Below are 11,084 nucleotides of genomic sequence, written 5' to 3'. Positions count from 1 at the left end.
TTTAAAGATGATAATTGTGTGATTTATTATAGCAACAGGATAAGAAGTGGTGTGGGTCACAGTGTCTGCTCTCTGTACAGGTTCTTGTTAATAAATGTGAAAATGAACCTGTTAGATGAAAGAAGAAATTAATTCTGCATATGTGAATAGAGAGCTTCCTATATGCTACTAGTGCTTGACCCATCAGTCAATACACCTCAATCAAAACATGGAACTTTCACTCCTGACGCTCTCTATCCCAACAACACACAGTTCACTCCACAGTCACAATTCCCTGCAGCAAGATGAAGAAACTAAGTTCTCTCCCTCCAAAGCTTCAGAGGCAATGCATATGTAACAGTGCAGAAAACAGAAGTACAGAGAATTTGAGGCCTGAATCTACTGCTTTGCCTTAGAAAGTCATCTATGTTCCTGCTCTTGGCACTTCACAGGAAATGAGACTATAATCTATTCCAAGAGTTTGCATTATTTTTAGTTCACTACCCACCTCAATCTGTTCATTTTTAAAAATTTATATGGGTTTTAGCATTTGCTTTGGAATACCATTCATATTGTAAAAATGGAGGTGATAACCTATAAATAAAACAACCGCATTTAAAAATAGGAATGAAGCGGACAGCCAATTAAAGTGTTATCATTAAATAGAATTACTTTTCAAAGGATCTCAGTGTTTGCATTTTTATTGATTCATTACAGGAAAAAGTATACGTAATTTTACAATGTTTATGCTCTGAGCATAGCTGCCATGAGGCTCTGCTTTCAAAATGCTGCAAAATGCTGCTGCTCCTTAAATACCTATTGAAATCTGAATCCATTCCCTATGGCTGCTACAACAAATTACCACAAACTTCAGATAACACAAATTTATTACCTTGCAGTTCTGGAGGTCAAAAGTCTGAAATGGGTCTCACTGAGCTAAAACCAAGATATTGGCAGGGCTGCATTCCTTCCAGAGGCCTTGGAGGAGAATCAGTTTTCTTGCCTTTTCCAGCTTCTAAAGGCTGACAGCATTCCTTGGCTAATGGCTACATCACTCCGACCTCTGCTCCCATCATCACATCTTCTTCTCTAACTCTGAACCTCCTACTTCCCTCTTATAAGAACCTTGTAATTATAATGAGCCCACCCAATAATCCAGGATAACCTACCCATTCCAATTTAAAGATCCTTAACTTTTTTTTTTTTTTTTTTAGACAGGGTCTTACTCTGTCACACAGGCTGGAATACAGTGGCATAACCATGGCTTATTCCAGCCTTAAACTCCTGGTGATATGGTTTGGCTGTGCCCCAACCCAAATCTCATCTTGAATTTTAGTTCCCATAATCCCCATGTGTCCTGGGACGGACTTCGTGGGAGGTGCTTCGATGATGGGGGCAGTTTCCCCATGCTGTTCTCATAGTGCTGAGTGAGTTCTCACAAGATTTGATGATTTTATAGGGGGCTTTTCCCCCACTGCAATTTTCCTCCCTGCTACCACGTGAAGAAGGACATGTTTGCTTCCCCTTCTGCCATGATTGTAAATTTCCTGAGGCCTCCCCAGCCCGGCAGAACTGTGAGTCAATTAAACCTCTTTCCTTTATAAATTACCCAGTCTCAGGTATCTCTTCATAGCAGCATGATAACAAACTAATAATACACCTGGTCTAAGTGATCCTCCCACCTCAGCCTCCTGAGTAGCTGGGACTACAGGTACACACCACCCTCAGCTAACTTTTTGCAGTTTTTGTAGAGATGGGGTCTTGCTATGTTCCCCGGGCTGTCTTCAAACTCCTGGCCTCAAACAATCCTCCTGCCTCAGCCTCTTAAAGCACTGGGATTACAGATGTGAGCCACTGTGCCCAGCCTAAAGAGCCTTAATTTAATCAAATCAGTAAAGTCTCTTTTTCCATGTAGGGTAATTTATTCACATGTTCCAGATGTTAGGACATGGACATCTTCGGGGAGCCATTATTTCACCTACCACAAAATCCATCACAAAGAACGAAAGAGTTTCTACTATTTTACCTGACCTGAGAGTATTTAGTAGATTGTACCATTTAATATTGATCCAGAAGTTGTTATTGGTTTTGAATTACTAGGAGATATTCCTGTCCTTCCGAGAAAAGGTTGGTGGGCTAATAAAATTCTGGACCCAGACACTCCTCAAACACAATCTTCTCACAGTGAGAACAGTTTGAAATATTTGTTCCTTGCTTTGGTTCCCAGGAAACCCACAATGCTGAAAACATGTTGACAAAATGAATTTATTAGAAAAAGAAGCAACAGCAAAAAGTAAGAGACACCTAGAGAAATAGTAAATAATAAGAAAAAGTCTGATATATTTTTAAAAACTCAGGATCTGGAGAAGTCAATTTTAAAAGCATAAAAAATTACTAAACTGGTATCACTAATTTAAGAAACTTAAGCTGTGGCTGGGCACGGTGGGTCACGCCTGTAATCCCAGCACTTTGGGAGTCCACGGCGGGCAGATCACCTAAGGTCAGGAGTTTGAGACTAGCCTGGCCAATATGGTGAAACCCCATCTCTACTAAAAATACAAAAATTAGCTGGGCGTGGTAATGGGTACTTGTAGTCCCAGCTGCTCGGGAGGCTGAGGCAGGAGAATTGTTTGAACCCAGGAGGCAGAGTTTGCAGTGAGTCGAGATCACCCCACTGCACTCCAGCCTGGGCAACAGAGTGAGACTCTTTCTCAAAAAAAAAAAAAAAAGGAACTTTAGCTGTGAAAGGGGACTGAAATCAGGAGTCAGGACAGGAGGACAACAGAGCGTTTTGTCCTAAGCCTCAAGCCTGACAAGCCTTAAAATTTAACTGCTATTAGCCAAAACAGGGAACAACTCAGGTGTTCATCAACAGGTGACTAGATGAGCAAAACATGGTATATCCATACAATTGAATACTAGTCAGCTATATATATGTGTGAGTGTGTGCGTGTGTGTACATGTGTGTATGTTATATATAACAAGGAACAAACTGCTGAGACATACAACATAGTTGAATCTCAAAATCTTTATGCTAAGTGATCTAAGCCAGACACAAAATGGTATATACCATATGATGTCATTTGTACAAAATTCTAGAAAATGCAAACTAATCTATAGTGACCAAAGGCCAGTGGTTACCTGGGGTTGGGGGCTGAGGGAGGGATGGACTGCAAAGGGGCATGAGGAATCACTGGCGGTGGGATGCTGGAGATGCTCTGCAGCATGATTGTGATGGGGGTTGCATGGGTGTATACAACTCTCAAAACTCATCAAATCGTATGCTTTCAGTGGGTGCAATTTATTGTGTATAATATATACCTCAGTAAAGTTGATTCCTTAAAAACCTGACTCCTATTCAGTGGTAAATTTGCACTGAGGAGCATGATAATACCACAGCCCAGATGATCATTTTAGCCTTGATTCAGAGCCTCCTTATAGTTTTCTAAGACCCTCTAATTACTTATAATTACTCATAGATGGCAAGTCCACTTCATAAGTGGTGAAACTTCATTTCTTTGATCACAATCCAAGGTAGATGCCATATGATGTTCCTAATTCTGTGCTAAGGCAACCCTGTCTCCCTTGCTCCTCTCTCCAGTAAAGTACTAGAGCGTCTGAATATCTATCCCATCCATATTGAAAGGCTGTTTAACTGTACATGATACTTCCATATTATAAAGCTGTGCACAATCTGAGGAGTCACTTTATGTGTAGATTTTTGTCTGTTTTTAACCTGTTCGGTATAAATTATCTTTGTATTTTGTATCTTATTTCATTCATTTCAAACCTGTTCATGTAGAACAGAAGCATTTCAGACTAAATATTCATTCACTTGTTCACAGACCAGAGATCATCTTATTTTGTGTTTATTTTATAGTATTTTGATATTATAATGTTTTGATACCCTTATACGTTTTTACCAGTTTCATGTGACATGTTTTTAAAGTAATCATTGCCCAGTGCATGCTGAATTTGGCCAGAAAATAATTCAAGAAATGTTGTCTGTCCACTGGAAGCCCATCCCTTATTATCTTCTCTCCTTCCTGTAGCATATTCCACAGGAAATCCCAGCTACATGTCAACTACAACCTGTATGCCAATCTACAGAGTGCAACTCCTAGAATTACATCCAGACCAAAGGCCCAGACCAAATTCCAAGTTTTCAATGACATATCCCCAAAACTAGTATTTGTACCAGTTTTTCTGACTCTTAAACCTAACATCTGCCACACTGAAGGAATCAATGGGCCTAGCTATTAAAGACTAGGAGCATTTTAGAGAAGAGTTTCCTTGGAGAAGAGATTAATTCACCTCAGGTCAAGGGAATAGGGCCTCAAGGAGTCACTGAGAGCTTAATAGTGTCTCCCCTGACAAGAGGAGAGGGACAGACTGGGGAGCTTCCCTGTCATTGTGGAAGGAAGTGCCGAGCTGAGGAGCGGCCTGCATCCTCCAAGTCTCTCACCACAAGCACAGGCCATGAATAAGAGAGAGTGAGCATGGAGTGGTCTGGCCACCCTAGCTGCTGAAATGAAATCGTGTTTGACAAGGTAATGCAGCCACAAGACTGAACAGAAAAATCATGGGACTGCCCAACTGCTCACCTACAAGCAGGGGAAGAACTTCCCCTAGGGAACAAATTCCCAAAGGACAGAGTGGAACAAAAAATGTATTTGTTCTTCGACTCTGTCCCCTGGTGCTGCTTGTCCAGCATCCTGGTTACACGTATCTCCTCCCTGTGCAGATGTCCTCCTAAAGCCTACAACTGTCTCCCAGCTGGGAAGGAAAAACTGAATTTCTTCCAAACATCAGGCAACTGTGCTCATAATAGGCAGCTGGAGACTGTTTGGAGCCTGGCTACTTAAGGGCATAAATATAAACTCATCGAAGAAATAAGTGATAATCTTTAATTTTTAATTATCAGTTATTTCTTCGATGAGTTTATACTTACATTCTTAACCACCCATAAATGTAGAAACCACCCATAAACATAGAAAATCCATTTTTCTTTACAATAGATGGCAATGAAAGATGGCTGTCATCTTAGAAATATAAAAGGAGGGGAGAAGGGAGGAAAAGGGAAATACACATGACTCTTACCCAGGCCTTGATTCTGCTGTTCCCACTCGAGGGCATCTGGCACCTGGTAGGTAGCTCCCTCCAACAGGTCCATGTTTCCCTCCTCTAAGCCTGGTTCCTGGGACGTGATACCAGGGAGGGTAAAACCTGGCAGCTCAGTGTCACCATCCAAACCCTCATCCAGCGAGTCTCCATCTTTATCTTCCTCATCTTCTTCCTCATCTTCATCTTCTTCATCTTCATCTTCTTCGTCCTCTTCATCCTCATCTTCCTCTCCCTCTAGGCAAAAAGAAATCAAAGGGAAGCATAAACATACAATGAGTTTATGCTGAAACAAATGAATTTTTGGAAATGATCCAAACACTACAAAAATAATTGTTTGGCCTTTTGAAACACATCTTTGTAGGCAAAGTCAGACAATGTGAACTTTGCAGGATTATATACCCACCATATGTCCTAGAGTTTAAACTTTCAAAACCATAGTTATGTCAGATAAGTGTCAGGTATTATGTTTACTGGGAGTCAAAATTCAAGTAATATGATTTTTTATTAAAGTTATTTATATTTACAAGGGTAGTAAACATCACCTTGCTGTTTTCTGGAGATCATTAAAAGTTTATCAGTTAGCACACTGTGAAATACTAACAGAACTTAAAAGAAGCTGTTCCCATCCCTTTATAGCTCATAATGTTAAAGGAGACAATTCATTATTTTGGCACGGCTTTTTCTATTCATCCACATCAGTGAGTAGAACTCACAACAATGGTAAGTGAGGAGCACATAAATTCACTCTTGGATCTTGTTCTCTCTAAGGAAGAGTAATCCAAGAAACTGGAAATAATTGCATCAACATTCTCAATCCAACTCTAAAGGAATTGGGAAATGGGATATTCACCAGGAGTGGTCAGAAAGGCAACACATTAAAAATTACCATTATCTTCATTGTAAGAGTTAACATTCACAATTCGTCGTTTTCCTGATGTTTTTTTTATTTATTTATTTTTTGAGACAGAGTCTTGCTCTGTCACCCAGGCTGGAGTGCAGTGGCGTGATCATGGTTCACCACAGTCTCAAACTCCTGGGCTCAAGCAATCCTCCTCCCTCGGCCTCCCACAATGCTGGTATTATAGGTGTGAGCCATGGCACTTCACCACAAGCTGTCATTTTCAATGCTTCAAGTAGAGTGGGTTTAAGGAACATATGATTCCCAATTTCATTTTGTTTCACCAATGTTAATTTCCTAGCAATACTTCAAGGCCCCATCTTCATCATGGATGCACCCCTGAAGCCCCTGGTAAGTGCCCATGAAGTTCACAGAAGGCCTTCCCTTTGGTCTCTCCCCTTGACTCTCAGCACAGCAGTTACTGCAACAGGTAATTCTCCTCCTATGGTGGAGAAAAGAAGGGAGGAAGAAAAACTGGAGCCGCCCAAGAATTCTGAGACTCTCCTTTTCTGCTTCTACACAACTTTCTCCACACATACTACCTTTCCTCTATCATTTAGGGGCTTTTTAACTTTAAAAAAAATCACCTTCAGTCTTTTTTTATTCTTATATGTCCTTTAACTTTGTAGGATTAATACCTGTCACTATTCTAAAAATGCAACAAATATTTATCAACCCCCTAACGGGTGCTGTTGCAGACACTAGGGATAGAGCAATAATGTCTCTGCCTTCATGGAGCCCATATGCCACTCAAGGAGACTCACAGCAAGCAAACAGATATACCAACAGACAGGGGTCTCTACACTCTCATTAAAACTGGCAAGAAGATAGAAAATTCCAGGCACCACTATTTTAGAAAGGGAGATTAAAGAAAGCTTTTCTGACAAGGTAAAGTTTGAACACAGGCCATACCAAAATAATGAATTCTCTTGTTTAGTTTAGGTCAACATCTACAGGAAGAGCATTCCCAGTGGAGGAAATGGCAAGGACCTAATCCTTGAGGCAGGTGTGGCCTTGCTGTGTTCAAAGAATGGCAAAGAAGCCTGGGCTGGGAGGGACAGGGCAAATACAGGAAATGAGGTAGGAAGAAGTAGGCAGTGGCCAGATCTGACTTTTTTTTTTTTTTAAGTCTTTTGTTTATTTCAATAGGTTTTTTGGGAACAAGTAGTACTGACTTATATTTTTAAAGAATGACTCTAGCAACAGGGTGGAGAACAGGCTATATCAAAGCAAGAGATGAAGAAAGAAGGCTAATAAGGAGTCCATTTAAAAATCAGGAATAGATTATGCTGCTTTGGACTAGGGTACAATCTGGAAAGAGGAGAGAGGTAGTCAGACCTGGGATGTAATTTCAAGGTAGAACCCTGCTGATAATTACAATGTGAGATGCAGGAGGAAGATCCCACATGACTGAAAATGGGATCTAAAAGATAAAGAGTCAAAGCAAGAATTTGCATTTGAGATATAGTAACTGTGGGATGGCCTATGGCATCCAAGAAAATGTTGGAAGTCTAGGGAAGTTTCAAAGCTAGAGATAAAAGTTTGGGAATTGTCAATTTATTAATAATATTCAAAGCCTTGAGACTGGCTGAGATTATCAAGAAGGTGAGTATAGACAGAAAGGGAAATGGTCCAGACCACATTCCCGGGCAAAGCCACCACTTAGAGGGTGACTAGCAGAGGAAGATCCACACAGGAAACAGGAGTAACCACCAGGGTGGGAGAAAATTCAAGAAGTGTGTGGTGTCAGGGAAGGCAAATGAAGAAAGCATCTCCAAAGCTCCGAGTAAGAGACTAAGGGTGTCCCTCTGGCTTGGACATTGGGAGGGCACAGGTGACCTTGACAAAAGTTGTTTCTGAGGAATGTCATGGACAAAGGCCAGGTTGGAGTGGTTCAAAAAAAGATTAGAAAAGAAGACACAGCAAACAAAAAAAAATTCTTACCAGAAATTTGGCTAAAAGGAGAACAGAGAAAATAGAGTGCAGCTGGAGAGAGACACAAGGCCAAGGGTAGGGTCTTAAAATAGAATATAGAAAATAGAACCTGCTTGTAAGTTAATGGGTCAGATCTCATTGAAAGGGGCAATCAATGAGGCAGGAAAGACAGAAGCAGCTGCGGGAGAATATCCTGGGAGACACGGTATTATACAGTGGCTGCATGCATAGACTCTGAAGCCACACAAATTTATTATGGCTGTGTGATTTTTGTACACATTGCTGAATTTTGCTGTGCCTCAACCTCCTCATCTATAAAACTGATATTATTCCTACCTCGCAAGGCTGTTGTAAGGATTTCATTAGTTAATTTATAAGGTACTCAAAACTAAGCCTGGTGCATAGTGGACAGATTGGCTTCTTCATAATGACTAAAAGAACACAGGGTCCAGTGCACAGGCTGGTTTGGATACATCCTCCCCTGCAATGGTAGGAAAAAGGAAAGGCAGAGAAACAGGCACGGTGCAGGAAGGTGGGTAGATTTGGTGGGTAGGGGATCTTTATGTTTCTTTTATTCTCAGTCAAATAAAAAAACTGGAAAGGAAAAGAGAAATGTTGGTGTTTGAGGTGAAAGGAAAAAGCGTGAAATAGTCGTCTTGGTGAGTGGGTGAGTAAATTCTCAGAGAAATGGGGCAGGACTGCCAGGCAGCTCTCTAAGCCCACTTGAGATGTGACATCATATATCTAAAGTGAGACCTGTTAAGATGGTTGTGAGTTTTTCTCAAGCCACATTCAGCTGCTTGGGTGCAGGCATGGGTGGAGAGGTGAGTAGGCACAGAGATTTAACCAGCAGCAAGATTTACCAGAAGAGCTCAATTGAGAGTGTGAGGGATAGAGAGAGGGTAAGAAAGGGTATTGATTGTGTGTGAAGGAGTAATTATAAAGATGGACCAGGGACTCTAATTAAAGAGAAGTTGAAAAGGAGGCTGGATAGAGGAAAAATGATGGAAATTTAGATTATTAGGAAAACTATCAGGAACCATTAAAACTATCTGAGGACTTCCATGTCTTTATTTTAGATTCTTGACAGGTGTTGTCTCCTCCTCTTGGGGGTGGATCTGAAAGGAGTGGCACCCCTTCCTTCTCCTGGAGTACCCCTGCCTGTACCCCAAGACCAAGACCACAGCTGCACAATGTAGCAGAGACTCCTGGCCATCCCTCAAAAGTGACTGTTTCTGTGCCAGAAAATTGAAAAACAGCAAGGGCCAGAAGTGAACCAGAGCGCAGAGTGAGGCAGAATCAGTGAGTCAGGGTGATGATGTGCGGCCTCCATGCCAAGGCAGAAAGAAAAACAAGCAGAGACAACGAGAGGAAAAGTCAAAGATGTTGACCAGAAGGATTAAGCTGTGGGACACTAAGGCCCACATCACCTGCCGCCTGTGTAGTGGGCACCTCATTGATGCAACCATGGTGACCAAGTGTCTGCACACATTCTGTAGGGGTTGCCTGGGAAAGTATTTGTAAGAGAACAATACCTGCCCTGCATGTAGGACTGTGACACGTCACACCCACTCACTGCAGTACATCGGTCATGACAGCACCATACATGATACTGTTTACAAACTGGTATCAGCACTCCAAGAAGCAGAAATGAAAACAAGAGAATTCTGTCACAAATTGGGCATGGAAGTGTCTGGAGACATCAAGGGGGAGACTTGCTCCACAAAACAACACTTAGATTTCCATCAGAATGGTGAAACGAAAGCAGAAGACAGTTCGAACAAAGAGACCAAAAAAGAGAAGAAGGAAAAGGACAATGATTTTCACAGAAGCGATGAGCAGGAAAGCAACAGCAGCAAGTTGTGGGGACTGAAAAGGAAATGAATCTGCTGCATAGCCCAAGCAATGGTCTGACATCTAAAGAAGTTCACTGCCAAAAATCTTAACCTTTTGTCCTTCAATGAGGTAACAGTCAATCCGTAAATAGAAACTCTAGCAAGTCATTTCTTAGGTAAAAATGACACTTCTAAAATTCTTTGGGTTTTTCTTTTTTTTTTTTACAACTTTGTTTGGAGATTTTAACCAGAAAAAAATCTCAATTTGTTTTGCCTGCCCTGCCAGGTAGCATGATAGAAAACAGCAGTGAGGATTGTGAAAAGCCCAGACACCATGGACATGAAGAACCCACCATTAATAGAAGAGAAAATGGGGGAGAGGGTGTGGAGAGGAGGGCAGGTGATAAAACTGTTTTAAAACACGTTAAACATATTCTTCACAAAGAAGAAGTCTATTCTTTAATTTCACAAATGGATGGGTAGGTAGGTGGGTTGAAGGAGGGATGGGTGAATAAAGGGGAGAGAGAGAGAGAGAGAGAGAATGCTTTCAAGTTGTGAAAAATGCTGAGAATAAAATGAAACTTGGTGGCCTGCTGGGCTGGGTGGTGGAAGAGCGGCATGAGCACATGAGCTCAAAACCACTGGGAGCTCACCTCAAGGTGATAACATTTTGTGTGAAGATGTAAATTCTCAGCAGGAGACCAGCTCTGTACAGGTAAGAGAAGGCACTGAAGAGCCTTAGGCAGGGATACACGGTTTGGGGCAGGGTTTTAAAATATTCCTCAGGCTGTGTGGAAAATGAGTTATGGGGTAGAGAAAGGAAAGCAAGAGAGGCTGACGGCAGGAGTCCCAGGAGAGAAGAACCATGGCGATGCAGTGACAGTGGAAAAGCGGACAGACTTGAGATGTGTTTTGGAGACAGCAGAGGGTGGAACGGTGGCCCCAAAGAGATAAACCCCCATCTGGGCCCCTAGAACCTGCAAATGGGACCTCGTTTGGTAAAAGAATCTTTGCAGGTACAAGTAAGTTAAAGATCTTGAGATGAAATAGTCTTGGATTATCTTGGTGAACCTTAAGTACAATGACAAAAGTCCTTATAACAGTAAGGCAGGCCGGGCGCGGTGGCTCACGCTTGTAATCCCAGCACTTTGGGAGGCCGAGGCGGGTGGATCACGAGGTCAGGAGATCGAGACCACGGTGAAACCCCGTCTCTACTAAAAATACAAAAAATTAGCCGGGCGTGGTGGCGGGCGCCTGTAGTCCCAGCTACTAGGAGAGGCTGAGGCAGGAGAATGGCGTGAACCCGGGAGGCG

The 11,084-nt window shown here is 41.9% G+C and overlaps 1 protein-coding gene and 1 pseudogene across 1 annotated transcript; one reads left to right on the top strand and one right to left on the bottom strand.

Moving 5' to 3' along the window:
* Nucleotides 1-5,079: 5,079 nt before the first annotated feature.
* On the bottom strand, nucleotides 5,080-6,001 carry LOC116464310 (armadillo-like helical domain-containing protein 4; the record flags this gene model as incomplete). Its single annotated transcript, XM_058435029.1, has 2 exons — nucleotides 5,990-6,001; nucleotides 5,080-5,329 (listed from the first exon to the last, which is right to left on the bottom strand). Coding segments are annotated over exons 1-2 (262 nt in total), but the record flags the coding sequence as incomplete, so codon positions are not given.
* Nucleotides 6,002-9,313: 3,312 nt separating this feature from the next.
* LOC116464312 (polycomb group RING finger protein 3-like) lies at nucleotides 9,314-9,919 on the top strand (annotated as a pseudogene).
* The last annotated feature ends 1,165 nt before the right edge of the window (nucleotides 9,920-11,084 follow it).

This window comes from Hylobates moloch, unplaced genomic scaffold (assembly GCF_009828535.3).
Source record: "Hylobates moloch isolate HMO894 unplaced genomic scaffold, HMol_V3 SCAFFOLD_402, whole genome shotgun sequence".
In the NCBI taxonomy this organism is placed as follows: domain Eukaryota; kingdom Metazoa; phylum Chordata; class Mammalia; order Primates; family Hylobatidae; genus Hylobates; species Hylobates moloch.
The sequence above is the reverse complement of the archived record's forward strand: the minus strand, read 5'-3'. Positions and strand labels throughout refer to the sequence as shown.